The following is a 26,331-nucleotide window of genomic DNA, read 5'->3' as shown; positions in this document are numbered from 1 at the left end:
GTAATCATTCTCAGCTCTAATTACTCTCTTCTAATATGGGTAGCAGGCAGTGCTCTTGTAATCTGCTGATGAACTGCAGCAGTTTCTGCCTCCTTTATTTCAAGTTTATATACACTTTAGTCATCCTAACTGAACTCCTCCTGCACAAATACACTGTATTTACTTTTTCATAATTATTATTTACAACCTTTACATTATTGCTGAATGCAGGGTGAACAGTTACAGACACAGCGCATACTTCAGCAGTGAGTCATCTCAAATTTGATTTATTCTGGTTTCTTGACAGCCTTATGTGGTTCATGTGATAGCTTTTGGATTTGGAGCAAAATGTCTTTAGACTGAAGTTCACTATGCCAAATTTCATCCCAAAGCACAGGTGCTCAGTAAATTTGAGAGTCTGAGTGGCGTGAAATGAGTGTGTAGTGGGGATGTGTTGTTTAACAAAAAAAAAAATGGTATGGTCTGAAGGCAATTGTATTTTTCACTGTCAAGGTAGCAGAATTGTTCATAAATGTCCAGAACAATATTCAGGTGAAACTTATCAGTGAACTGTATTTCATTGGAAGATTGTGAAATACTGCTGCAAGGCAGCAAGAACTAGTTGGACAAGTTTTTGTCAGGAATTGTTTTTGTAGTTCACCCTTCCTTTAGGCAAAGTGGTGCACTGGAAAACTCTGTTCCTTCCCACTGCCTGAGAAGGCTTGTTAAGCAGAAGATGAAAGTGGAATAGCTACTTAAGCTCAGTCACTGGCAGCCATGTGTCTGCTGATGTGTTTGACCTGTAATCATCCAGGCTGCAGATTCAGTGCAGTTTCCAGGACTATCCATACAAATCTCCTATTTATTCTATTGTCAGGGGGTTTGGAAAAAAGACTTTAATTCTGCAATCCCACTGGTTTGTCTGTATGAGCAATGTGATAACAGCATTGCCCTGGCTGTAGAAAATCTGGCAGAAACAAGTCCTAAAGAAGATTATGTTAATGCTTGATTGAAAAAGCAGATTACATTTTTGATGGTAAAAATCATCCAGAATATATGCAAATGAATTTGCAGAATCTTATGAACAGCCTAATACAATTACAGGCTAGAAATGAGATTCAAAGGAGAAAAGTGTTTCTTACAGCAGTTGTTTTATCAGCATCTATTCTGGCACAAAGCTGAGGCTGAGTTCCCCTATTCCCAATGTCTCTCTATCATATATACCAAAGAAGTATCTTTGATTTTTTTTTTTTCCCCCATGGTTACAGTGTATAGAAAATTTATTTTTCCCAGAGTGTAAACTAACATCTTTTTTTCCTATAAAATGTTAGCAAGATAGAAGCATAATATGCTGTATTAAATAATGCATTTCCTATACACATACAAATATATATATTACTATGATAACACATCACACATTTTTACATAACAAAGTCTCTATTTTCCCACAACATAACAATATTAAGATAAAAAATACATACAAAATCACACAGTCAACAAACTAAACTAGTTTTAAATGTAGATTTTGAATGAGGGAAGGCACTTGTCCAGCTGGCCCCTTTCCACCTGAGGTCCCCACACAGTGTAGGCTGCTGGAGCTGGGGTGCAGGGTGAAGGCAGCAGGCTCACCTGGCTGCTGTGGCAGTTCAGCAGCAGTGCTCACTGCCCCAGCTCCTGGCACACATCTGGCCTTGTCCCATGGCTTATTCTCTGCTTAGCTGTGCACTCGGGGAGCTCTCAGCTCATCTCCCTGTGCAGCCACCCAGTGAGCGAGGTCAGAGAGCTCAGCTCTGTACAGAGCGACTCAGGGAAGAAAAAACCACAGCAGTTTTTGACCTGATCATTTATTGCACCACTCCACAGCTGGAAACACCAACACCAGAGTGAGCAGCGGGCCAGAGCAGGAGCTGAAATCCGTGTCAATGGGGAGGCAGCTCCTCAGCAGGATTTGGTTGCCAAATCAGTTGCTTTTGACATTGTAGCCAGTGCCACATTTGCAGCCTGTCCCCATCTTGAGGGGACGGCTAGGCAGGAGCTCAGGAGGCTACAGCTCACATACAATTCCAAACAAATTCTTCTGCAGTCATTTTCAGTTAGTTGCAGAAATGGTGCAGACACCACCATCCTGAGGCGTCCCTGCTCTCCAGCTGCCAGCTCTCAGCTGGCTGTGTAGTAGGGGCATTTCTTTTGTGGGATTACAACACTTGTGCATGGTCACTCTTTTTGCTTCTTTCTCCCCCAAACCCTTACAGCAAAGATCAAAACATGCTGTGTAAATGGATAGCACATCTCTTGGCCATAAATCAGCACAGCCTGAAGTGTCTGCAGTGTGTGTGACACTACCACATTAGGAAAAAATCCACACTGGAGATCTACCTGCTCTTCATGGTCTCAGCCCTGGAAAGTAATAAGTGCTATTGAAGGGACCCTGTCCATGAATTGCCATCCACTGCTCTGTTTGCTAGCACTAGCAATATCTAGAATGAGCCAATTTGAAAAATTCTCAGGGGAGAAGCATGATTTCTTCTATGCTTTATCAGTGTATTACCCATGCACTAATACTAGTCCTGTTTATTGTTGCCATGATCAGTTAATCTGCTGTAAGTGCTGGTTTTATGGGACTTCTGTATATAAATTAGATTAATGCTCCCCATGAAAGTCCCATAAAATACAATTTTATTTTAAAAATACGTCGGGAGCTAAGGGAGCAATGCAAAAATCTCACTTCTTGAATTCTCTAGATTTTTGCATTAGTAGCATCAGTCTTTGTTGCCGTTTGTTATGATATTTTCTCTAATATTATAGTGAAATTAAATTCTTCACTAATGAAGAGAAGTGTAGCATTCTGTATTATTTTCTTTCTGCAGTAGGTGTAAATCAGTCACCAGGTGTTCCTGATGTTTTTTCAGTTTATCACCATTAGGTGACTGCTTTATGAATGCCTCTCTGATAAAATGTTTAACTTGCATTTGATAAGGCAAGCAAAGCTTCATCACTTTGTGATAAGCACTGTGCTTATACCAGCTCCTGTGATTCTCTGCCTGGTTTCCTGTTAGTGCACCAAATTAAGGCTTCTCAGGAACCAACCTGCTTTGTTCTGCTATGAATTTCTGAGGTGAACTCTTTCTCCACACAGCATGATGCAAAACCTTACTTTTAAAAAAGGCAGTTTCAGAACTTCAGACAATGGTTTTTGGTCCAACATGATGACACATAAGAGAGAACCAGCCTATTTTTTACAACTTGTCCTGTCTTCATTTTAGCTAATACTGTAATTATATTTTCCTGTATTCTTTCCAGCAGCTCTTGCAAGGAAGTACTAGATGTTCCCATGCTATTCCATTTTGTTATATAAACAATTCATAATTGCTGGCTTAGTAAAGTCTGGTTTCTTTTAAGCATGCATTGTGATATTGCTCAGCTGTCTCTAGCACTCATCTGTGGTACATAAATCAAGCTGGATTGAATTCAGTTGAGGTAAAAGACCAGGTCTACAGTGGTAAGGTACAATATTTCACTGCTGAATTCTTTGATGCCCTGTTTTTTCAGTGAAATCTGTAGTTCTCACAAAAAGGAGGGAGTTATAGGTTAAAAAACATAAGGGTAGATACTGGAATGAATTTAAACTCCGTGACAATTTTCTTACTTTTCTTAATTACCTTTTGTAGATGCATGTAATAGATGTTCTCTAACTTCACATCTGGTATATGCAGACCATTGTTACATATTCCAAGTTAACCAGAATTAGTGTAGTTTAATGGTTCTCAGTGAACCTCCTCTAACTAAGTTTAAGGAGTTGCCCACTGTAAACTTTTCCAGTCAGTTTATCTGACATTTGCATTGCCAGTTTTTCCTAAATATCTTGCTGGTCTGAACTTGCTGAGGCTGAAAGACTCACTGCTGATCCCTTGGAATCACTTGTTTCCCACTTGTGGTGGTGGGATGAGAATTCTGAGTATTGTAGATGGACAGCCAATCTACCAAAGAGGAGAAATAGTTAATGCTGTCTGTTGCAATCAAAGAAAATAGTTCACAGATCAGAACCCTACTGATGTGTTAGTTCTTTGACAAGTAAGGCAATTACCTTAAAAATTCAGCTCAGTTTTAGTGTTGCAGGCAAGGAGACACTTCTCACAGGTGAGTGTCAAGGCAGCTGTTTGGTGCATGTTCAGCTGCAAGCCTGGCCCAGCTGAGTTGGTGATAGCAGCCTACAACTTTGTCAATCGTTTGGGCTGCTGAGATCAATACATGACTTCCAGCAAAAATTGGTTAGTCAGCCTCACTGATAAAAATTCAGTGGATTACAGTATCTTTGGCCAATCCTTTAAGAAGCCCTAAGCTTATACCCAGGATGAATGCTGGCTGTCAGGCTGGAGTACAGTAGTCTTTTAAAGGATCACTATGAATATGAACAAAATTATCATAAACATCAGTGAATGGTTGGTCAGATAGAGTAATTTAAAAGGATTCAATGCACCTGCAGGTCTTGACCTGGCGAGCTCTAGTCAATCAAAATGCATATTTGTAGCTGACTCTTGTTATGGAGGCATCCTGAATTTGATTTTTTATATTTGCATCTCTGCTTGCAGACACAGGAACAGAACGTGCAGAAAGAGCTCTGAGCAACCAGGCTGATAGTTTTTCCAGTCTTTGATTCCCATTCTGCTGTACAGTACCTTTGAGATGTGTTTGCATCAAGGCAAATAAGCTCTGTTTGCTGAACAGGTTAGCAGTATCCTCCTCTGTCTTCAGCCTTGAGAATAAAAGGACTGAAGTAGCCTGATCTAATACAGTGGTGCAGGCAAGGGGGACACAAGAAATCCTCAACCTGTGAAAACCTCTTCAGTTGCCTTGGGCAGGGGTACAGGACATTTGAATTTTACAAGTTTTTACATCTATTTTAAGTGCAATGGTTTAAAGGCAGTAATTAACAGCACTACAGACTTGAGGAGCACCAGGTATTTTAAAATTATTGCTGCAATTAAATCCATTGTCACTGCTATATCCAAGAGAACAGCAGATAGGCAAAGTCACTCAAAGGCCTTTGGAAATGGACTTTTTGGAAAGCAGGTATGAGGTTGGGAGGAAAAAAAAGAGGAAGATTAATCTCAAGTCACCTGGATTCTAAGGAGATGAATTCTTGCAAAATAAAAGACACCTCAGTTTCCCACCAGTGGGTTGCAATCATCTTGTTGATTTCGAAGCTTTTTCTTGAAGATGGATATTGATGTGGATGGTTGGTAAAATATACTCCAGATCTCCCCAGCAGTAGTGACATCACTGCAATCCTCTGTTTCAGCTGCAGCTGGAATCTGGTGGGACCTGAGAAACAAAGAGTTAATTTACTCTTGTGTTATGTGCTTGGGTAGCTGTGGCTGTTAATATATCTGCACTGGCAGTGCTCACAGCTTCCACTGCATGTGTGACACTTCTTTCTACCTGCTGTACAAAATGTAGGTTTTTGGAGTGTTTCCTGGCTGGCTTGATCAAATGAAAAGTTAGGTATCCTTCTGCCACCCTATGACAGCACTGACATTAAGCTAAGAGGGCTCTACAGACTAGTTGTTGTTATTATTATAGTTGCTATTAATATGAATTCATTTCCTTGTATATTTAAACATGTTTGTGTTATGTAAATACAATATTCAACATTTTGATTTGCCGATAACTCACCCATCATTTCATTCAGTGAGTATCCATCTAGAGGACCCAAAATGTACTTGGTAGGAGTGTAGATGTTTTAATTTTTTCCCTGCAAAGTATTATCATAATTTGACCTCTTCTCACCAAACCTGGATGTCTGATAACATTTTCCTGCTTCCTCCTAAAGTACAAATCTTGTCAAATGAAGAGCAGAAGAGATAGTCTAGTAGAAGATGCTATCCTAGCAGACTGGGAACTTAAAAAATGTGCTTATTTAGGATCTTCTATGAGAATACAAATATGTAATAACTAACTAGGAATAAGGCCAATCTGACAATTGGAAGGCAGAGAGGAGCCCCAGGTTTGGTTCAGAGCTGGGATCTTGGTTCTCTTTTGTTGCTTTTGCCCCATACTCACCTCATGGTAACGTGCAGAAGTATCTTTGCTATTATGGCTGTAACACTTAGGATGAGCAGTGCTGTGAGACTGTATATTGTCCATTCTGCAAAAGAGAAGAGGGGGAGCTCTCAGTACATTCATTTATTTACAGATTTTATGGCAAGAATATTGCATGAAAGGAACAAACAGCCTTGTGATGCTTTATTCAAATCTGTAATTTGACAATGCCTTAAACCTACAAGTATTTTCTGCAGTTTGGCACAAACCATACAACTTTCAGTCAGGACTGATTTTTTCCCTTGTGGAGCTCCTCCCAATAAAACCAGCAAAATTCAAAGCATATAAAGAAAAATTACCTAGGAAAGGAAGCAGAAGTTCCCTTCTACCCACTGCCCCTTCCTCAAAGCATTGCCTGCACATGATGATTTGAACAGTATTTTTGGAACTGCATAAAATCCAAGGGTGCACTTTCTGTTGGCGCTCCTGGGTAGTTGAACACGAGGCAGCTGAGGTGTAACTGTGCTAAGTCAGGCATTAGGCTGGGCCTAGTCCCAGACTATTCCTGGGCATGTTCTGCACCTTGGCTGGTTTGGGTGTGCAGCTCAAGTTTCAGGTCTGGGATGCAGACAGCTTCAGGACTGTGGGAGTGTCCCCAGTGGGACTGAGGCCAGCTCCAATGACATATGAAAGCAAATGGCCAGAGTGGTTTAAAAACAGGAGAGAATAATAGTGATATTCACCAAGAGCGCATTGCCAGCCTTCAATTATTTACAGCTCAGTTATTTCCTGAATTCAGTGATGTCCTGAAGGTGAGTTCTAACCACGTGACAATTCTCAGTGCCACTTCTCCTACGCCCATTAACTTGTCTAATCCTCCTTGTGTTATTGATGAGGCTTTGTTAATTGGCGTAATAGGGATGCAAAAAGTGTTTCAAGCTATTCTAGACTCTACAAGTAAAGTTTGCTCTTTTTTTCAGCAACTTGTGCCCTTCTGTGGCATGCAGGTCACTAAAGCTGATCTCAGTAAGGAGGCTGCTCTGGCTCATGCATTTGGAGATGCTTTCATTTTCAAGAACTCATCATCTTCACACTATTTCTGACTTAGGCTGAGAAGTGTTTTGAAATGTAATGAGCAGTTAGTGCCAATTAGACTGAATGAAAATGCATCTGTTAACAAGATGCACAGTGGATCTGCTAATGTGGAGGAGGCAGCAAAGGAAATGGTGACTCTGGATTTTGCTTTGGCAAAATGGATTTTCCCATTTCCACATTTTATTGTGTCTTTACCAGGCATGGAGCTGGTTGGATGGCTTGGGCTGGTTGTGATGACATAGAGTATCTTTGATGACCGGGCTGCGTTGATGCTGAGATTTGCTTGTTCATTTATCCTCTCTGGAAGGGTGTGATTCACTGGGATCTTGTTTTGATGCACATTGTCCTTCACAGCTGAAAACACAGGAATAGGATTATAATAAAAATTTCTTAACAGATGTAATTGGACTTTATTTTGTGCTTACAAACAGACATGCTGCTCTCTGGTTTACGTAAGAGAACTCAAATAATCAAATTATATCTCATTCCTTAAAAAGCCTGTACTTCACCAATTTGGGGTTCTCAGAATTTTTCTGGCAGCTGATTGTTCATCATACCAGTAGGTACAACTCAAGGACCAGAACATTTTCTCCTGATGACTTTCAGCTGGAGAGGAAGAGACGGTTGGAAAGAGCCAAGATGAACCAACATACAGATGGATTATGGTTTGTTTTGTTTCCCTTTGGCATTTTCCAATCTGTTTTAATAGGAAGGCATAGAATTGAATTTTTGAAAACCTTTATTTTGCTATTTATGATGTAGCTGACTGGAATGTTCTAAACTGAGAGAAATTTTGGTGAAGCTTTCACCCAGTGAGTAGTGGCAACCAGAGAGATGAAACACCTCTTAGATAAGAGATGAAATATTTGGTCTTTAATTGCCACTTCAGAAATCTCCTGCGTGAATTAAATGCTTCACTGAAAGGTAGAAACAGCAAAGGTAGCCTCTTACCTCTATACCTGATAGCAAATCCCTGGGCTTGATTGATGTCATCTGAGAAAAAGTACAAAATGACAAAATCCAAAGAGATGTTAAAGGTGTGGGGAGGTTTGTTCTTGCCATTAAAACGAGCTAGAACGTGGTAGGTGTAACCATCCAGCAATTCCACCATATCTGTAGCATCTTTGATTTCAAAAAGAACAAAGGTGAAGTGGATTTGAGATGCTCCTGGAACTTGTATGGTCCAATAACAGACTTTTCCTGTGCCATATGTGTCAGGAAAATCTGGGGAATAGATCACAGCTGTAGCAGAAGTGTAATTCCCTCCACAGGCACCAATAAGGGCTGTGAAAACAAGAGGAAAGGGAGAAAAATGGGAAGAAAGGAGAAAAAAAGAGGTAATGCATTAATTTTGAAAAGTTTTAGCACCCTGTAGATTCTAAATGTGACTTGAAGGTACAGCCTGGTTAGGCCAGCAGGATGCACTCTCTGCAGATGCTCTTTCCCTCCCTCAGCACTGGGAGCACAGCTTTTGTTGCCTTTTCTTGGAATACTTATGCCACATTACTCTGACCTATGCATCAGTCTTGAACACTGCAACTTTCCTTTGTCCATGTGTGTAACCACGTACCCTGTCCTGCATCCCTGCAAAAATGGGGTAAGAGATAAATCACTGATGCAGGGGCTTCTACTCTAAACCTATCAGGCAGGAAAGTGGGTTAGTGATTATTAACTCTCATTTCTTAATAACTGACACTCCTTCACAGCTGTATGAAATTGAAAAGTAAAACACCAGCGAATTCACAGAGCAACTGAAATGCCACCAGCTGAAAATGCATATCCGTATATCCATATACAACTTTTTACTCTCTAATAAGATCAATTCTTAGGGAGTTTCTGAGAGCTGACTTAGTACCACTTGTGAGAAAAGTGAGAGAACCTCTGGAGCATGAGCAAGCATAATTTCTTGGAAGAGCTATTCGACATTATTAATGGATGAGAATTTTAGGCAGAAATGGAAAGCAGCTTGATTTTATACCGAATGGAGGTGTTTTGCTGTTTGGTGTGCAACAGTTCTCTTTGTTTTGAGCCTTTTCCCTAATTTGCTGAACATGTGAGGCCTCTCCTTTGGGGAAAAAACTGAGCCTGCTTCAATACTTACTGTCAAAAAGAATGACTCTGCCGTCCCCACCGCAGGGCTGAGTGTGGTCTCCAAAGCAAACACTGTTGCATTCCGTACTGGCTGCCTCCCCGTATCTCCAGTAGTCAGGATTATTTCCACAGAAGCAAGCATAACCTGATTCCATGCCTGCAAACTTTGACAACAAAGATGCATAAGGAAGGGAGGAATAGTATTTGAAGGAGTGACAGCAGGAGGTTGTTTGAGCAAGAAAGCTGGCAGCAGGATCTGTGTGTTTTGGAGAAGTATGATTACTCAGAGGAACCACCACAGGCTGTTTTTGTTTGGGCTGTCAGGATGCTACTTAAGACTGGGGGAAAGATGGAATGGAGGGCACCCTGGCACTCACAATTGCTGTAAGCAACCATATGTTCTCATGGCATTGTTCATTAGTCATTTGTCCAGATTCCTCTGGCTGCAGGGAGAAGGCTTGATCTCTGGGGTGGAAATGCAACCTTAGACCTCCCAAAGGTTTAAAAAAAATGGGGAAGAGGAGAAATAGAACAAAGACCTCCAGGCACGTTGCCAGTTTTTTCTTTGAAAACATTTTGTAAATGGATGTCAAAGAAATCACCTTGAACTGCTGGCTGCGGCAGGAGCTGATGCACGTTTGGATTGTGAGTTTATTGGAGGTCTCACTGGTGCCAGTCAGAGGTGGTGGCTCCCCATGGTCCTTGTAACAGCCCAAATTTCCTGGCACTGGCAAGAGTAACACACAACAGTCATTTAAAGTGCCTGTAAACAGCCCTGACCACTTCATGCACTTCCTGTCACTGAGCGGCTCTCTCTGTGTTCTGGGCTTGATGTTGCACTTTGGGAACTCTTTGTTACTCATGCTCTGTATGATTCTTGTCATATTTTCCAAACACACCCAGGGATGAGTGATGGGACAAAAGATATCGTATCATCTCAGCAATATACCTGTAAGACTCTCTAGCTGGTTTCAGTAAGCTGCAGTAAACCAGACAAGATAAATACCTTGTTCATTTCTCCTGAAAGAGGCAATTAAAAAAACCCATGGCATTAATGGGTCCAGGGAGATTGTGGTTTTGTTGTTTTGTTTTGTTTTTTGGGTTTTTTTTTTGTTTGTTTGTTTGTTTTTACAAATGGCATGCATATTCTGAAAATGTAAGTTAAACTGTTTGATTTCTGTCTGACCTTCCAAACAATCGCATTCTGGAAGTTCTCGAAACAGGGTATTTGAGGAAGGAAACCAAAACTTTTATATTGTTTTAGAATGAAATTTGGCAAGTTTTATGGGAGGGACTATATACTTAGATAGGGGAATTTCCTGATATTTTAAACTTGATTTTTGATATGGATCTGAAGCATCATACAAAGAGATTAAAAATGAGCACTATTACTTTAAAAAACAACACATCTATTTACATTAATATCATGTTTCAAAGCTCCTTGGTCACTAGGGGAGATCAGAGTTTTCTCCCTTCAGTGCTCTGTTTTTGTTGGTTTTTTTTTGGTTTTGCACGTTTCATCAAAGCACTGGAATTTAGCCATGATCACTCCCCAGAGAGGATATAGAGTACAATACAGTGCTGTGATAATGGCATAAAATTATCCCTTGCCCACTTGTCATATCTATTCACATGCTTGAAATTAAATCTGTTACTAGCTCTATGTTAAGTTTTATTCCTGTGCCAGATTGACATGGATTCTTTTTGTCCACCTAACTGCCACAGCTCTGTGTGACATGATGTGCTCAGAGACCTGTATGAGTGTTTTATTTATGTAGTCATTGGTTATTACAGTACCCAGTAAACTTATTATAAATAATGACATAATGTTGCTTGAAATATTGTTCAGAAATTTTGTTCTCCAAGAATACAATTTCAATTATAAATACTTGCATAGAGTTATGGCTTTGATATGCCCTGCAGCAACATTCATACAAGTACTGAGACTTCAAGTTACAGCCTGATTTTACATACCTTTGGAAATCCCCACTTGCAGCCCCACCCCAGCTGAGTACAGCTGGGCAGATAACTCATGAGAGACCTCATTCTTTTTTGTATTGTGCATGATTTCACAGCCATGAAAAAGTTCCCCAGTTATCCAACCTAGCTCATTTTCCTAAGAGACCTGGGATTTTAATTTTTTTTAAAGTAGCTTTATTAGTGAGACCTTTCAACCTTTGCTCCAGAGGATTAGTACTTCAGTATGCTAAGAAACCTGAATAATTTGAAAATTTCTTAAATTTTTTAACTAAATCAAACATCCATCCTAAGACTAATAAGTCTCTTTAGTGTCCCAGCAGTATTTTAACCTTCTTTGCTCTTAATATTTAGCCTGCTAAAGAAACTTGGTGAAAAAATGAGGTAGTCAGTGTTCTGCAATTACAGTTCATGCTCACCAGTGATGTTTCACTATTATACTGTCTTCACCCATTTGTATCTATTTGTCCTCTTCTTCTTAAAAGGTCATCTCTTTTGCACAAGCATTTTTCTTTTAAGCAGCATTTGACATAATGAGGTTCTGGCAAACAGCACAGCTTCTGCATTTTACATGTTGAGGCACATATTCAATGTATTAAAATATGGAATTAATCCTTTTGAGCTCAAAACCATGTTCCAACTATGCTCATCTAGCTGTCTTTGAAGAGCCTCCTAGATTTTTGCACTGGTAGCATGCACAAATGGTTTGAGCTGTCCTTGTTCCTGTGTTCCATATAGCTTTGCTTACCTGGCCCTGCCATTTAACACCTCCTCCATATTTCAGTCAGATTTATTACATTACATATATGCACACTGGAAATAAGATTCCAGTAATGAAATCTGTTTATGGGGAGAGAGTCATGTGAGTCATAAACATGAAGATGTAGTTAAGTGGCATAGCAAATCTTTCTTTCTTTTCACATTTTGGAAGTGTAAGTTGTTATTTCCTTTGAACTTAAACCTAACCTCATTAACAAGGAGACCAAAGAAGTCAGGAATAGCTGCAACACTGCAAACAAACCATCTGAAGCATTCAGTTCTGAATCCTCCATGTGAGATGCACATGTTCTCTCAGCACTCAGAGCTGCAGCCTTGCCTTTTATTTTGTTTCTGTCCATTCCAGTCTGCTTAGCAGACATGAAGAAGGAGAGAGGAAGAAAAGGGAAGACAAAGCTCCCCCTGGAGTAACTTACCACTGTCTTCTGTGATTGTGCTCATCCATCTTTATCTAACACTGCTAAATCCTGTACCTTACCTTCTCAGAATGTCAGAACACATTTCTGACTGAAGCATGTAGTGTTATGTAGAAATATTAGGGAATGAGACACATGAGATAATCATGTGAATTCATCACCATAATGAAAAGTTCTTAACTGTAGATTCTTAATTATTGCTCAGATGAATCATTGCATGCAAATCTCTCTAGGCAATCAAGATGCTTCTTGTTGCTGGCACTGCCATGGTATTATGTGGGCACAGTTAATAGGTAACTTATGTTCCAGATACCTTCCTAGTAGTAAATATCATTAAGGAAAAGAAGCTTATATAAGAAATTTTTCTCTAAAAATTTTTGAATAGTTTTTTTTTTTTTAATAATTGCTTTCTTGCTCCATCACAAAAGTCAAGTTTTGTATTGTGCACTTCACAAGATATTTTGATGGTCCTATGACATAGCATCATGCTTACTGAAAACAGAAAGTCTGGTGAAGAATAAAAGATTTTTTTACACAGCTTCATAAACCATGAGGTTTGTATTAAGATTTGGATGGGCTTGCAATGTACAGTTTGCTCTAAATTGCTGCAATTCCTTTTTCTAGTATCAAGTTTCAGTGCAATGCTTGAAGCAGCTGCTACTGGTCAAAAGGACATTTTGTAAATGTAAGTCTGGATTATCTGTGCAAGTAAGTGTCCAAGTTTAAATCCTCTGCTCCCCACCACAGAGAAAATGAGCGAGGCTGGTTTTAAAAGGATCCTTTGTGTAGAACAAATGGAGTGGAGAGAATTTGCCTTTCAGCTTTTTTTCCTCGTGTCATATCCAGATAATTTGTTAACATCTGTGGTCTTTAAAGAAAATGCAAATTCTTTCATTTTAGACCAAGTTAAATTTCTTAATTAGGAGGGTCAAGTTTCTTAAATCATACCTGGTATAAGAGTAAAGTAAGAGTAAGATGTCCTCTGAAAAATGAATATCAGAGTGTTGAATGATTTTGTGTTATTTAAATTAGACTCTTTAATCTGTATTTAAGTCTAGGTGAAAGGCATCTGTCTCAAGGTCACACTTATGTATGTATAGCATGAAGATGTGAGTCATTGACATTCATAAAACCAAAACAACAAAGCTGTGAAAAAAGTTTAAAAAATCACTTCAGCTCCATGTTTCTTGTCTGGTTTTGTTTTCTTAACTTCAAGTAAGAAATGTACTTCCAGTCAAATATGTACAAATGGACACCTGCTCTGGTGCTTAGCAGTGAAGATCTAAGTTATGCCTTAGAAACAGAGGATACTTGCACAAAAGAAGTTAGGAAAGCAAGTGAAGACATTAATTATTAGACTTATTAAAATATGTAGCTATGGTTGCTTGTTAACATTCAAATATTATCTTAGTATTTGGGCATATTTTAAAGAATGTGATTTGGGAAAGAAAATTTTGGAAGATACTGACACAAATCATGACACTGTGGATGCAGTAAAAAATAGGATATATGAAAAATATTCTGGAAAGAAGCTTCATGTGTGTAGCTTGTAAATTATCTGATTTAAAAAAAAAAAAATCAAAGTCCAGGTTGTGGTTTCACAGCAATGTTAAGTATCTGCACCTGCCAGAGGCAGAATTCTACTCCAGAGTTCTCATATAGCACCTTTTCACTGTGTCCTCTCATATTCTTTTAATGTTTTCCTCCAAGCAATTCTGTGTAGGTTACTCTATACACATTAAATTAATGCAATTCATTATGTGAGCTAATTGCAATGGATAGACACATAAATACCTTGTAAAAACTTTCCTTTTTTTCGTCCTCTAGATTTTAATAAATTAATGATCTATGGATTCAAAGAGCTAGCAGTACTTCCCAAGTTTTGTGTGATTCCCTATCATACAGCATTATTTGTAAATAATATAATCCAGTAATTCTGAGATAAAATGAAAACGATAACAGTGGAGGAACAATTCAGTAAGCTTGTCATTAACTCTAAGAAACCTAAAATACACCTTAGTCTGCAACTGAAAATAAGCTGTTTTGCCTTATCCTAGTTTGTGTTTGGAAAACAATACCCACTGTTGTGTAACTGGCAGACTCTGCTCAACTGAGATGCAGGCCTAAAAAAATTGCTCTTACTTCGGCAGGATGGAATCTCACAGTATTTCCAGTATATTCCATCTTCATGTTCTGCAATATAGCACCATGGGCTGACATCCCCATCGGGGTTTCTGAAAGAGAAAAAATTCATCCATCTTTTTTCAAAACCACACCAAAAAAATCAATCTTATTGAGCTTCAATGGCATTACTATTTTTTGCTCTTGTACCTACCGAAAAATGCAAAGTTGTTCATTGTCAGAAAGTTTAGAAAGCTTTGATTATTACAGTATTCATCAAGCATAAGATACTAGTAATGTCTAAAATATAGCTTTGTTTTACTCTAATGTTAAAAGGTGCAGAGCTATTTCTGGTCAGTACTGACAGAGAGGAAGATTTTCTGCCCCATGTCCTGTGTACAGGTTCCATAGACTCATAAACTTGATTTTCTGCCTTGGTACATAATACTCCAGACTCTAGCTTTCTGTGTGTATAGTGATAAAAACACTTATTTGATAAAGGCTTCTGGGAAAGATTGAATTATTTTCTTCCCTTTCAATAAAACTGACTAATTCCATTCCAGTGATCTCTTTATATTGATGGTAAATTCCTTATACGTACATGATGATGATCACTATTTTTATAATTATTTTCTGCTGTGTAGCACTGCTTACAAATGCATACCTAATTAGTCATTAGGTTATTTAAAGTTTTTCTATATACACTGTGAAAGGCTATTCACATTGCAAAGATCTATTTAAGAGAGCAAATTCTTATTTTGGACAGTCAGGTTGAAATATGACTTTTTCTTTTAACTAGGACCAGTTGCAATCTTTTTATCATGTGCTTTGGCATGAATTCTATTAATGACACGGCCCTACTGAAGTGTCAGTTCAGCTGCATGTTGTCATTTATGCCTATTAACAACTCTTTTGTGGGAGATCCAATTTTAGAAATTCTGTGGATGTTTTTTGGTCAAATAGCAGACTGCTGAAAACAACTGGTGAGTTGAATGCAGTTTAGATGACTAAAATGTTGCTAGTTAGGCTTTCAAAAAGATTAGTAGAGGCAATGGACCAGGAAAGTCTAAGACTAGCTATGCTAGGAATTTAGGTGTAATACAAGAACCTCCAGTAGCTAAAAGAAGTGGAAGACTGAAACCAAGTGACGCTTGTACTTGCACATACCAATTTTCCCTTGTTTCCAGAGTTACAGGAACTTTTGCAATTACATCTTCGTGACAGAAACCGTATGTCTGGAATTCAATCATGAGAATGGCACTCTACATATAAATGCCTTAAAAATGCGAGGAAATTGGAGAGAAACATCATTAATATCTTTAGAAATCTTTGTCTTCAACCTCAGAAGTGCACGGCAGTTAGAAAACAACTCTCTGCCTTTCAAAATCTCCAAAAATTTCAGTCCTCATAATTTTGTTACGGTTGAAGTGAGTGGAACGCTATGAAGCATTTCCATCTTGACAGGGTGTCTTGCAGTAAACAAAGTATTCCAAGTGAGGACCACCCATGCAGAGGTAACATGCTTCTGATTAATACTTCAAGTGTAAAATTTGATTGTTCAAATGTTGTCCCCAAAATCAAATCTCAAAGTGATGTATTATGCCTTAAAGAAAGCCTTGTGAGGTACGCGCTGCCTGAGAAAAGGGAAAATCAACTTGTCCATTGTCATCAAGCAGATGAATGTCAGAGAAAGAGCTAAAACAGCTGTATCACAGGCCTCAACAACATTTGCATGCTATAGATATACTCTGGCACTCTTAGTGACTTTCCAAGCTGTCTTTCAAGAGATTGTGAAGTTAAAAGTCATCCATTAGTTAGGACTGTCATTCCATACACCTGTGAAGATATTCCTAGGCCAAGTAATATAAGGAAGAAAATGAGGATAATCTAATACCTAGCAGACTCAGGTAAAAAAGCTCTTTTTGGCAATTAAGTAATTTCTCAGGTTTACCTATCATATTATCGGTTTCTTGCTCCTTGTAGCATTTACCAAGTTCTCATTTGCTAGGTAAAGCAAGTTTCAAGTAAGTGTTTTTTGAGTATCTGGATAAACATTCAGTTTCTCATGCATGTTTTTGCACAGCTTGTACATGTTTTGCTTTGTACTAACTAAAATATTAGCCAAAGATGACTGCCAGAAGTAAGATCCTGTAGATACAGCCTGTCTAGAATATTGCCACACAGCAACAATCAAAATTACATTCTTGATTCTGCTATTTGTATCAGAAAGAATTCAGTGGCCACTATATTTTTCCCAGCTCTGTATTAGTATGCCTGCTGAGACACAGAGCTCAAAAGAAGCCTGCAGGCCCTAAACATCTCTGAACTTAAGTTCTGATATGGCTCCTAAATTCTGAAGTTCTTATTTAAGCTTTGTTCTAAGTTCTCTCCACAGTTATAGAGGACTTTCTCTAGAAGGCAAGGAAACAGAAGTGCATCTGCCATGGCTTAATTTGGTACTGTAACCCCTGACAGATGAGCTTCTGAATTCAAATAACTCTAAATCACTGATGCTCACTTAGAATTTTTAGTGACTACATGAACTTTCATTAGCAGAAAACTTTAGCACAAAACTTGGGAAGTGTAACAGAACCAGGCTTATGTGTGAGAATAAAAACCATCCAGAGACTCCTCCAGACAGTCACTGTACTGCTGTAGTTCTATATTTTTTTTATTCCACCTTTTCATTTATGTAATCCACAGTCTTTCTCTGTCATGCCACCTTATAATTTGGACACATGATAGGGACTGCTGAAAAAGTGTGGGAGCTGGGTTGAAAAAGTTATTCTACTAATGGTGCTGATAGATTCAGGGTACTGATAACAGGGTAAACCAAAAAGTGTTAGGTACCCATGGTTCTGACATTCTTCACTGCATGACAGGACAATTCCTAATTTTCTGTCAACTGCTTGAAGTAACACTAGTTATTCAGGCAATGTTAAAGCAATGTGATATTTCTTACCTGCAGTAGTTATGCTCTCCAAGCCCTCCCTCCCCATTGGGATATTTCACAGTATTATAAGGATGCTCAAAGGTCTCATTCCAAAAAAGACAAGGTTTCCCTGCATTTTGGGAGGTCTGGTTCTGAGTGCCACGATAGTCAGCCCCATTTGCTGTATAACATTCTGGAAAAAAAGAGAAATGGAAAAAGAAAGAATGTATGTAGGTTTAGTGTTTGTTCTTCCCTCACCCTCCACCCCATATCCAATGGACCATGTTTCCTGCATTGTTTAGGCAGCTAAAGATGCTGGCTAGGATTTAAGCTTTCTCTCAGTCAAACCTTTCTTCAAGAGATTATGATGTAATTACTTTAATAAACAAATGTATAAGACAGGTCTGAAGAGTTTACACAGTTAACATGCATTTTCTGAGTAACATAATATTTTTTTACTGTTTTCCTTGTGTTTCACTCATGAGGATAACTCTGTGACTTGTTAATTTTCCAAAGATGAAATCATATGACATTATCAGTCTGCTGCTTATCAACATATTAACCAAAATCTCATGCCACTTCAGCTAAACTTGTGACTATCTGTACTTTTTAAAGTGAAGATTTTGTAAGCATGGATCTTACCAATGTGTACATTCTGATTAAGAAAAATTCTTACAGATTGAATTGCCTTAGAAAGGAACCTCCTTCAGCAGAGTATAATCACAATACTGTGATTTGCTACTAAATACTTTCAGATTAGAAAGTATAGGTCAGTATTCTTCTGCCTCACTCATATTTTTTCCCACTTAGTTTTCCTAGCCCCCTAATACTCTGCAAGTTAGAAACCAAAGTAGAGAATGATTTCACTAAATATATTAGCTCTTTCTCAGCTGAACTACTAATTTCATGCTGCCTGGCTTTGCTGGGCCTTGTTAATCACAGAATTGTAGAATGGTTCAGGATGACAGGGACCTTAAAGATCATCCTTAAAGTTCCAATCCCCCTGCCATGGACATGTTCAATGGACATCTTCTGATGAAACAGATATCCAAATGCATGAACAATTTTACTTTTGCTGAAATTGCCAAGCATTTTTGATAAAATTATGCAATGTGAGTGTGGCAGAGCATGGCAACAAGTTGCCCAGCGGGGCTGTAGAATCCATCCTTGGAAATATTCCAAAGCCATCTGGACATGGTCCTGGTCAATCTGCTTTAGGTGACTATGCTTGAGCACACCAGTTGGACAACGTGACCTCCAGAGGTCACTTTCATCTCAACCATTCTGTGATTATCTTCCAGGAAGAATCATTATAATTAGTTTAACATAAATAAGTCCATCCTCATTATAATTAATAGTTGCTAACATTTATCATCCTTGCATTTTTTTAAGAATAGGATTAAAACTTAACAGTCTGTGACAGAATTAAAACTGCTGCATTATACTGCTGTAAACATTTCTTTGTACTGGACAGCATTATTGGAGAAAGTTATTGAAAATTAGCTTTCTGCTAACTACAGGCTGTGAAACCTCCTGTTTCATCTGATAGTATTCTTTGTAGAAACCATATTGCAGCTGCAGAGATGTTCTACTGCCCTGAGGGAGTGGGAGAGTGCTGAAGTATGTGCTGATCTCAGGTGTCCCTCATGAAATCTGACTTACAAAACAAGTCTAGAAAGACCTGAATGGCTGCAGTTGGAAGAAGAAAAAAAAACCCACCCACATTTTAGTTCTGATATTAACAGTACACTGTTTTTCTATTTAGAACTACTGTAGAAGAAGGAAAAATGTATTATTAAAACCATGCCTCTGAAATTAGTTTAGTCTGGGTTCACAAATATCAGAATGGTACAATTATAATAATTATTTCAGAGTTCTATTAAACAGCAGATGAAAGACAATGGTTTTGTGCTTTCCCTGTTCATTTTCGTGCCTAGGCAAGTTTGGATTTCTATTAAATGAAATTTTGTTGCTGAAGGCACGCAGAAGAGGTGTCTGCACAGCCATTAATGTATTCTGCTATCATCTGTGGACAGAAAGCTGTATAATTTAACAAAAACAAGCTTCAGGTCAATACTCCTCCTTACTGTAATTTACCTGCCTTAACAAAACAGGTGGGCTGCATGCATTTGCTTAAAAATGCAAATCTGAGTTTCCAGTAGTCAGGCCACCACAGATATTTGTGTAAACATGAAAAAAAAAAAAAAAACCACTTTAAGGTCATAACTGTGTTGCAACTTTCTTCAGTACCTCTTTTGCTTTGCAGTTTATATAAAAGCTTTTGTAGGTTATAGATTAAAAATACAAGCTGATGAATTTTAGCAGAAAAGAGAGAAAAATGTTATCCAAATATAAGCAAAATAATAAGCAACAAAAAGTATTTGTGAAAAGTGACTAGCACATCCAGAAAAGAAATCTATGTTAGCTTTCTACTTTTTTTTTTTTTTTTTTTTTGCTTCTTACTCCTAAATGAAAAGCAATATATACTTCCATCTCCTCAGAAATTTAAAGAATGCTACAATACCTGGATTTAGTCTGGCACACAAACTAAACTGAAGTTAACTTCAGTCATTTTAGGATCTGCTAAGACTGGCCCATGCTTTAACTTGAAGCAGTGACTGACTTAGATTTTCATGTCAGTTTTTTTTAACTGATTTTTTTTCAAACCTCACTGCACTTTAAGAAAAAAAGGAAGAGTCAGAGCCCACCTATCTCTCTTCTTTCCTCTTAACTGCAGCTTTTTGTGCCCCAGACAATAGGTAGCTGTACCAGTGCCCCTGTGTTCCTTTGTGCTATCAAGATATTTGGTGCAAATGTTTCAACTGAGTGGTAACAAAGCTCCCCTAGCTTAGATGTGGATGTGGAAATGGGAGGCAGTGAGGTACCACGAAAAATCATTGATTATCCATGAAACACTGAAGTGAAAACTTTAAGTCATGGAATTTAGGAGCTGTTATCAAATGAAATACAAAACCTTTTGTATTACAGAGAATTTGGATTTTCTTAAGGATTAATAATGATTTTGCCATAGCATGGGAGTGCAATATTTTCGAATAAATATTGGCATTTGAAAAAATCTGGTCAGTTGTCCTTGCTAAGCTCCCTCCTGGTTTCTTCTGCACCTGCTCACTGGCTAAGCATGGGAAACTGAAAAGTCCTCGATTTAGAGTAAGCACTACTTGGCAACAACTAAAAAATTCTTCTGTTTATCACACATAGTGATTTCATCATATTTTGCTGCATGACAGCCAAGACACTACCTTAGTGATTTCACCATGAAATTAATACTCCCAATGTGCTGAAGGTGCATGTTTTGTCTGCAGAAAGGCCACTGCCCTCTCTATTTCAAATCCAAGCCCTAAGATTCTGGAGAACAGGAGGTTGGAACCTCCAACCTGGTGCAATAATTCTGTGAAAAGATGAGCTTAAAAAAAGGTCACCTAGATTTGTCTGCACAAAACTAATTCAGATGAGGTCATCTAAATTAAAGTCAGAAAAGACTGGACTGAACACTGCTGGTAAAACTCTTTGGCTTATTCATATCACCTGATTTCTCTTTGGAAGGTTATGCAAAAGGGAGGGGGAAAGAGTAAATCAACCAGCGAAAACCACCTCTCTGTGTTGTGGCACCCTTAGGTTGAGTGATACTTCCATAATACTTCAGAATATGAAGTCCCTCACTTGGAATGTAACATCAGACTCAAGAAAATTCATACTGGTTTTGTGAATTTCAGCAAGCCTTTTTCCTTAAAGTTTTGTGATTATGGTAAACTGTGACTGTAATTTGTAAGATTATGACAACTGTGAGAGGTCTGTATCCAAGTCCTCTCCCAGTGGCAAGGACAAACACCTTGTGGACACTACAGCTGACAGCCCCCAAGAAGGCATCAGGTTGCCACTGTGCTTGATAGATTTGCCACGTGGATTTTGTTCATGCACGCAAGGCTCAGACTATCCTGTCAGCTATAAACTTCTACTAAAACACCAGGGTTTCAGACAGGACATGAAGAATGCTGTGACCACTCAAATCTAGAAGTGTGTGACCTCATACTTCTAAGATCTCAGTCAGCTGGGTTTCAGACATAGTCTAAAGTAGAGGCTTATGTCAAATCTGTGATTAGAATCAGTATCCATGATGATTTCACTCAATTAACTGCCTAATGACCCTGCTGCTTCTGCTGTGTCATGGGGATGTCTGTAAACAGAATTAATCAGAGATTAATCAGAGAACCTTTGCAGTGGTTCTAGTCACAAAAGGTTCCAACAGATGCTGTTCAGGCTAATGTTCATGAGCCTTGGTGAGAAATCACAGACAGCATTTTGTTGTCAGGGCTGTTTTGTTTTCAACACATCAGGTGCCATGGTTGACAGCAAGTAACATTTTAAAATGAATGCTGAGACTAGGTAAGTATGTACTGAGTGACAACTGCTAGAACAAAAAAGCAGAAAACAAGACTAGGGATGTTGTCCACTGTAAGTGAATACTCAGTGTGTGATACAGGTTCACAATTAGTTTTATTAGAGCCAGATCAACATTTGGAAGATCAAACAGCAGCTGTTGTAGAAATTCTTTCCATCTGTGTCGGTTTCTTCTTCAATGTAGGGACCTTACAATGATCATTTTCCTTTGTTACTTTGGGACTGCATGGCTGCCTGCACTCCACATGGGCGCCACTTTAGGATCATTTGAAAAATTAAGGTAGTGCAGACTATAACAGCCTGATGTTTTACTGGTGATAAATCACTGACATTTCAGTGTCTGCATTGGCTTCCAATGATTTTTCTCAAAGACATCTATCTAGAGACACTACAAATTGCAGACTGAAGGGATGGAGGTTTTAGGATGGTTTAAATGACTTCTTAGAGTACTTTCCAAGTTTGAGGTCTGTACATAGCTTTTGAAACTGAAAATTCAGAATGACAAACTTCTTCCTATTCCACTGGAGAGAAAAAAAAAAAACCAAACCAAACCACTTTGCTTAATGTTTTCATAGCTACTTGGAGCACTGAGTAATGTCAGAGAGACTGACAACAATTATCAACCTGAAACTAGCCTACCCAAGCCAGGAATTATCCTACCACCTACTGCCCAACAAAAAGCAAAGTTTTCTTTTAAAGATCTGCAGATTAATGAAAGATAAATGAAAGTGGCTACTATTTAAATCTTGGGTTTCATTACAGCAGTGTAATTAAATGAAAGGTTGGACCAAAAATTAAAGGTTCCTTGAATTTACGTGGTATAACTGCCTGCTCAGTTTTCACTTGTTTTTCCTACAGCCTTTTAGAGAAGTCAGAAAAATGCTTAAGCAGAATATAAGGGTATGAAACCAAGGGTGCCAGGTCCGATAATGACTCAGTGTGGGTTGCCTGATGCATGTGCTAGCAGAGTATTCCAAGAATAATTTTAAGTCATTTCCATTCTATCTAAACTGCTCTAGCTCTTGCTGGAGATTGCAATTTAAGCACTCCTCCTTAAATGAAAGCACTGTATCTAGGTGCAGATGGCAACAGTTACAGGCACTAACCAGATGCTGCAGTCTCTAATTTGATTGAAAGGGTATAATTAGACAGCAGAAACACTTCAATGAGAAAGTAACGCACAGAGGAAAGGACAGAAACCACTTAACTGATGCCAAGATACCCCGGCAGTGACAGAGACAGGGGCCCACGGCTGGAAGGGGCAGAACACCACATCACCTTCTTCAAATGAGAACATTTTTGTTTCCCTAGAGATGTGAATAGGGATTCTATTATCATAGGTTGCCACAGTTCTTCATGTGGGAACACTGATTAAAACCAGAAGAAGCTTCAGGAGATGAAAGACACAAATATGGCTTCTGTGGTCATTATTAAAAATATTTTTAGCATTGCAATGGTTTTCTTTGAAGATGCAGTTTTATCGACTGAACCAAAAGTTAATTTGCATACTATCATATGAATGGTCAGGGAAAAAAAAAGAAATCTCATTCCATATTATGTTATGATGCAAAATAAATGCTTGTGGGAAGGATAAGGCTGATTTAGCTCTACCGAGTAAAAAAAAGAGTGTATTATTTTTACATTTCAATACTTTTCTATTCCAATTCATACTAATATCATATGACCCCTCATCAAAACTATCAGGCTTCTGTGTCTGTGCCATAACAGCAAGAACCTCCCACAATAGAACAGTTGATATAAGCTAAAGAAAAACCATCAAAAAGAATTATCTTTGTTTAAAATTGCAATTTTCAAAGTTCCTAGGAAACAACTCCCCATTTCTTAAACCAGACAGTTAAATTTTGATGTGATGCCATGAGGGCAATTGATCAGCTGATCATTTTTTCCTTTACAACGTGGAGGCACTCCACATGTATTTTAAGAATTGTATCCTGCTCATTCTACATATCCATGCAAACACACACACAGACATACACATACAATTTTTGAAAGTCCTCAAATGCAGGACTTGCAAATGCAAGAATTGCTAGTCAGAATTAGAGACCTAATTAGCATTGGTCTAAGCCAGAGAGTAGCCACAGTGATTGTCTGATTATACTTGAATTATGCCACCTGAGATTTGATCAAACCTTGACTGAAGCATCTGTCTTGTAAAAATGTACATTCCTGGAAATGTACAGACATGCAGAGCTGATACTTGTGTTCTCTGGCAGTGTGTGAGCTGTCATATATGTGAACTTGCTATCCTTGTGAAATTTTGACTCTAATCATCAAGCTAATTACTTTCCATCACTTTTTTTTGTAAAAAAAAAAAAAAAATCTGTCTGGCCAGATCTTTTCTGGAACATGTTGGAAGCAGGCAAGTTAGGTTATGAGCACAAGAGACAGTTCCCATTATTTCTAAATGTATTCTGTCCCTTTTGTCTTTTTATTTGTACAATACAAACATGCTGTATTAGCCAGAGCTTTGCAGCTGCTGGCTGGTCCTCGGCCACAAGATGCAAACACACTTGCTTGCCTTGTGATTCTTTATCACTGGAAGTAAGAATGCGTGATGTGACCTCATAAGAATTTCTGTTCCTTAATACACCCATTTGTTTTCTTTCTTTGTGAAGTTTTAAAACTGTTCTTCCCTTGTCAAGTGTGGCAGGCTGAATCCCTTTGGCAATTTTATCAGGATGGGCCATAGCCACTGTGTGGATGAAGGGAGTGGTCAGTTGCACAACCGTTATGGTGTGATATGACAAAAATAAAAATTTTGCAGCTGGCAGCATGTAATCCCGGCCTCCCTCCTACTTCTTTGGCTCCATCCTGCTTAAATCCATTCACATAACTCTGGATTTTGAGTTATGGTCTATGCATGTACAAGCATGGTATACTGAAATGTCTGACTATTTCATCCCCTATCTGCCTAGTTAAAAAGAAAAAAAAATTGCTTTTTAAAGTATTTTCATGGGGCTTGCTTATGGCATCTCAAGTAGAACTGCTTCTCTGAATCACCAAGGCATAGACAGAATAAGATGACAAGAGATACCAGGTTTGTAAGAGAAGGCTGGAATAACAGCTCAAAGGAAAGACTCAGCTGGGAAAAAAACAAGGACATGGTGACTAAGTATTGCTAAATGGAAAGAAAACAGAAAGGAAAAAGAGATTGATAATCACATACATTTCTGATGGGGAAATTAAATGAATGGTATAAATACAGAAACTAGAAATTATAACTTATTGCACTGAGTATATAAAATAACATTTGTTCACCAAGACTAACATTTGCTGAAGGGATTTCCATTTCTTTGGCCTTGTAACACAAAACTCACCGAATTCAAACAGTCCTTTAATGGTAGGTAATCTATCCACACACTTCTTATTTCTGATCCACTTGAGAAATCATGTATGGCTGATGTTTGAATGCACAAATGCCAAGGTTTGAATGCAGAAATGTCAGTGCTTGAATTAATAGAAACTGTTAAACATTGCATGGCAAAGCAGAAACATTATGTGCAAAGTACCATAGTACTATGTGCAAAATTGGTTGTTAATTCACTTCCATTTCTGACAACTGGAGTAATTTTTCATATAGTAATTCCAGAAGTTTTTCTCCTATCTTAGCAAATGATGATGACAGAGTCTTTATTTTGACTGCACTTTACAATAAGCTTGTAAGAACATGCATTAAAAAACCAAAACAAGGAATAGGCATTAAAAACATACCATACTACAAACTGCCTTCCAAAAGCAATAGTAATGTTTGTCATTTCAGAATTCTGCTAGTTTCAAGTGCAACCTGACACAGCTGATCCTATTTCAGTTCTGTGGGATTAAGGGTCAAGACAAAGACCCTGATGTGTACCTTGTGCAGATTAGGAACTCTGCAGATCCTGTACATGCCATACAAATTACAAGTTGCTGTATTTGAACTGTTTCCAGGTTCTTTAGCAGAAGACACATGGGTGGCAGTGCTTTCTAGATCCATTCTCCTTTGCTACACCTTCATTTGGAGGCATTATAGACTCTTCCCTCCTCCCCCTGCCCCAGCTGCTTGTGCTCAGGCATTTCTGTCCTCTTTACCAGCCAAACATTCATGCTGAGCCATATCCTCCACTTGCTGTCACACAGCCCTCTGTGAGAGACATGGAGTGTTCTGTTCAGAAACCTTACAAGCAAACATTCTTCAACCTAAGCAAAGAAAGGCGTATCCAGTGTGTGCACCAGGCATGTCCTAATGGTACTGGGAATGGACTCTTAGACATGGTCCCTGTCTAGGCAGCTCTCTAAACTCTTATCTGAAAATACTCTCATGTTTTACTTCTGAGAAGAAGTAAAACTTACCAGAACGTTTTCTTGTAAAAAGTTGTTTATTCCCTGAAAATGGCTATGCAAGTATTTTCCGGATCTAATTACGCACATCTACAAAAACTTGATGAGCAAGTATGTGTTCAAGAAGAAGTAGAGCAAATTCTACTT

The 26,331-nt window shown here is 38.4% G+C and overlaps 2 protein-coding genes across 2 annotated transcripts in view; one reads left to right on the top strand and one right to left on the bottom strand.

Annotated features, from left to right (window-relative positions):
* Positions 1-250: 250 nt before the first annotated feature.
* Positions 251-26,331, bottom strand: part of KREMEN1 (kringle containing transmembrane protein 1) — a 27,011-nt gene continuing 930 nt past the window's right edge. Inside the window, exons 2-9 of the mRNA XM_021544738.4 lie at positions 17,458-17,620; positions 14,517-14,608; positions 9,807-9,931; positions 9,215-9,368; positions 8,065-8,397; positions 7,309-7,467; positions 6,040-6,124; positions 251-5,301 (exon numbers count right to left, since the gene is read on the bottom strand). Of these exons, the coding sequence (XP_021400413.1) occupies positions 5,139-5,301; positions 6,040-6,124; positions 7,309-7,467; positions 8,065-8,397; positions 9,215-9,368; positions 9,807-9,931; positions 14,517-14,608; positions 17,458-17,620 (1,274 nt within the window). The 3' untranslated portion in view covers positions 251-5,138. The remainder of the gene's footprint in view (positions 5,302-6,039; positions 6,125-7,308; positions 7,468-8,064; positions 8,398-9,214; positions 9,369-9,806; positions 9,932-14,516; positions 14,609-17,457; positions 17,621-26,331) is intronic.
* Positions 25,999-26,331, top strand: part of LOC110478147 (uncharacterized) — a 28,663-nt gene continuing 28,330 nt past the window's right edge. The window contains exon 1 of the mRNA XM_085593424.1: positions 25,999-26,066. Within this exon, the coding sequence (XP_085449550.1) occupies positions 25,999-26,066 (68 nt within the window). The remainder of the gene's footprint in view (positions 26,067-26,331) is intronic.

The sequence above is a fragment of the Lonchura striata genome, chromosome 15 (assembly GCF_050655825.1).
Source record: "Lonchura striata isolate lonStrDom1 chromosome 15, ASM5065582v1, whole genome shotgun sequence".
NCBI classification, from domain to species: Eukaryota; Metazoa; Chordata; class Aves; order Passeriformes; family Estrildidae; genus Lonchura; species Lonchura striata.
This window is presented reverse-complemented; position numbering and strand designations above follow the sequence as displayed.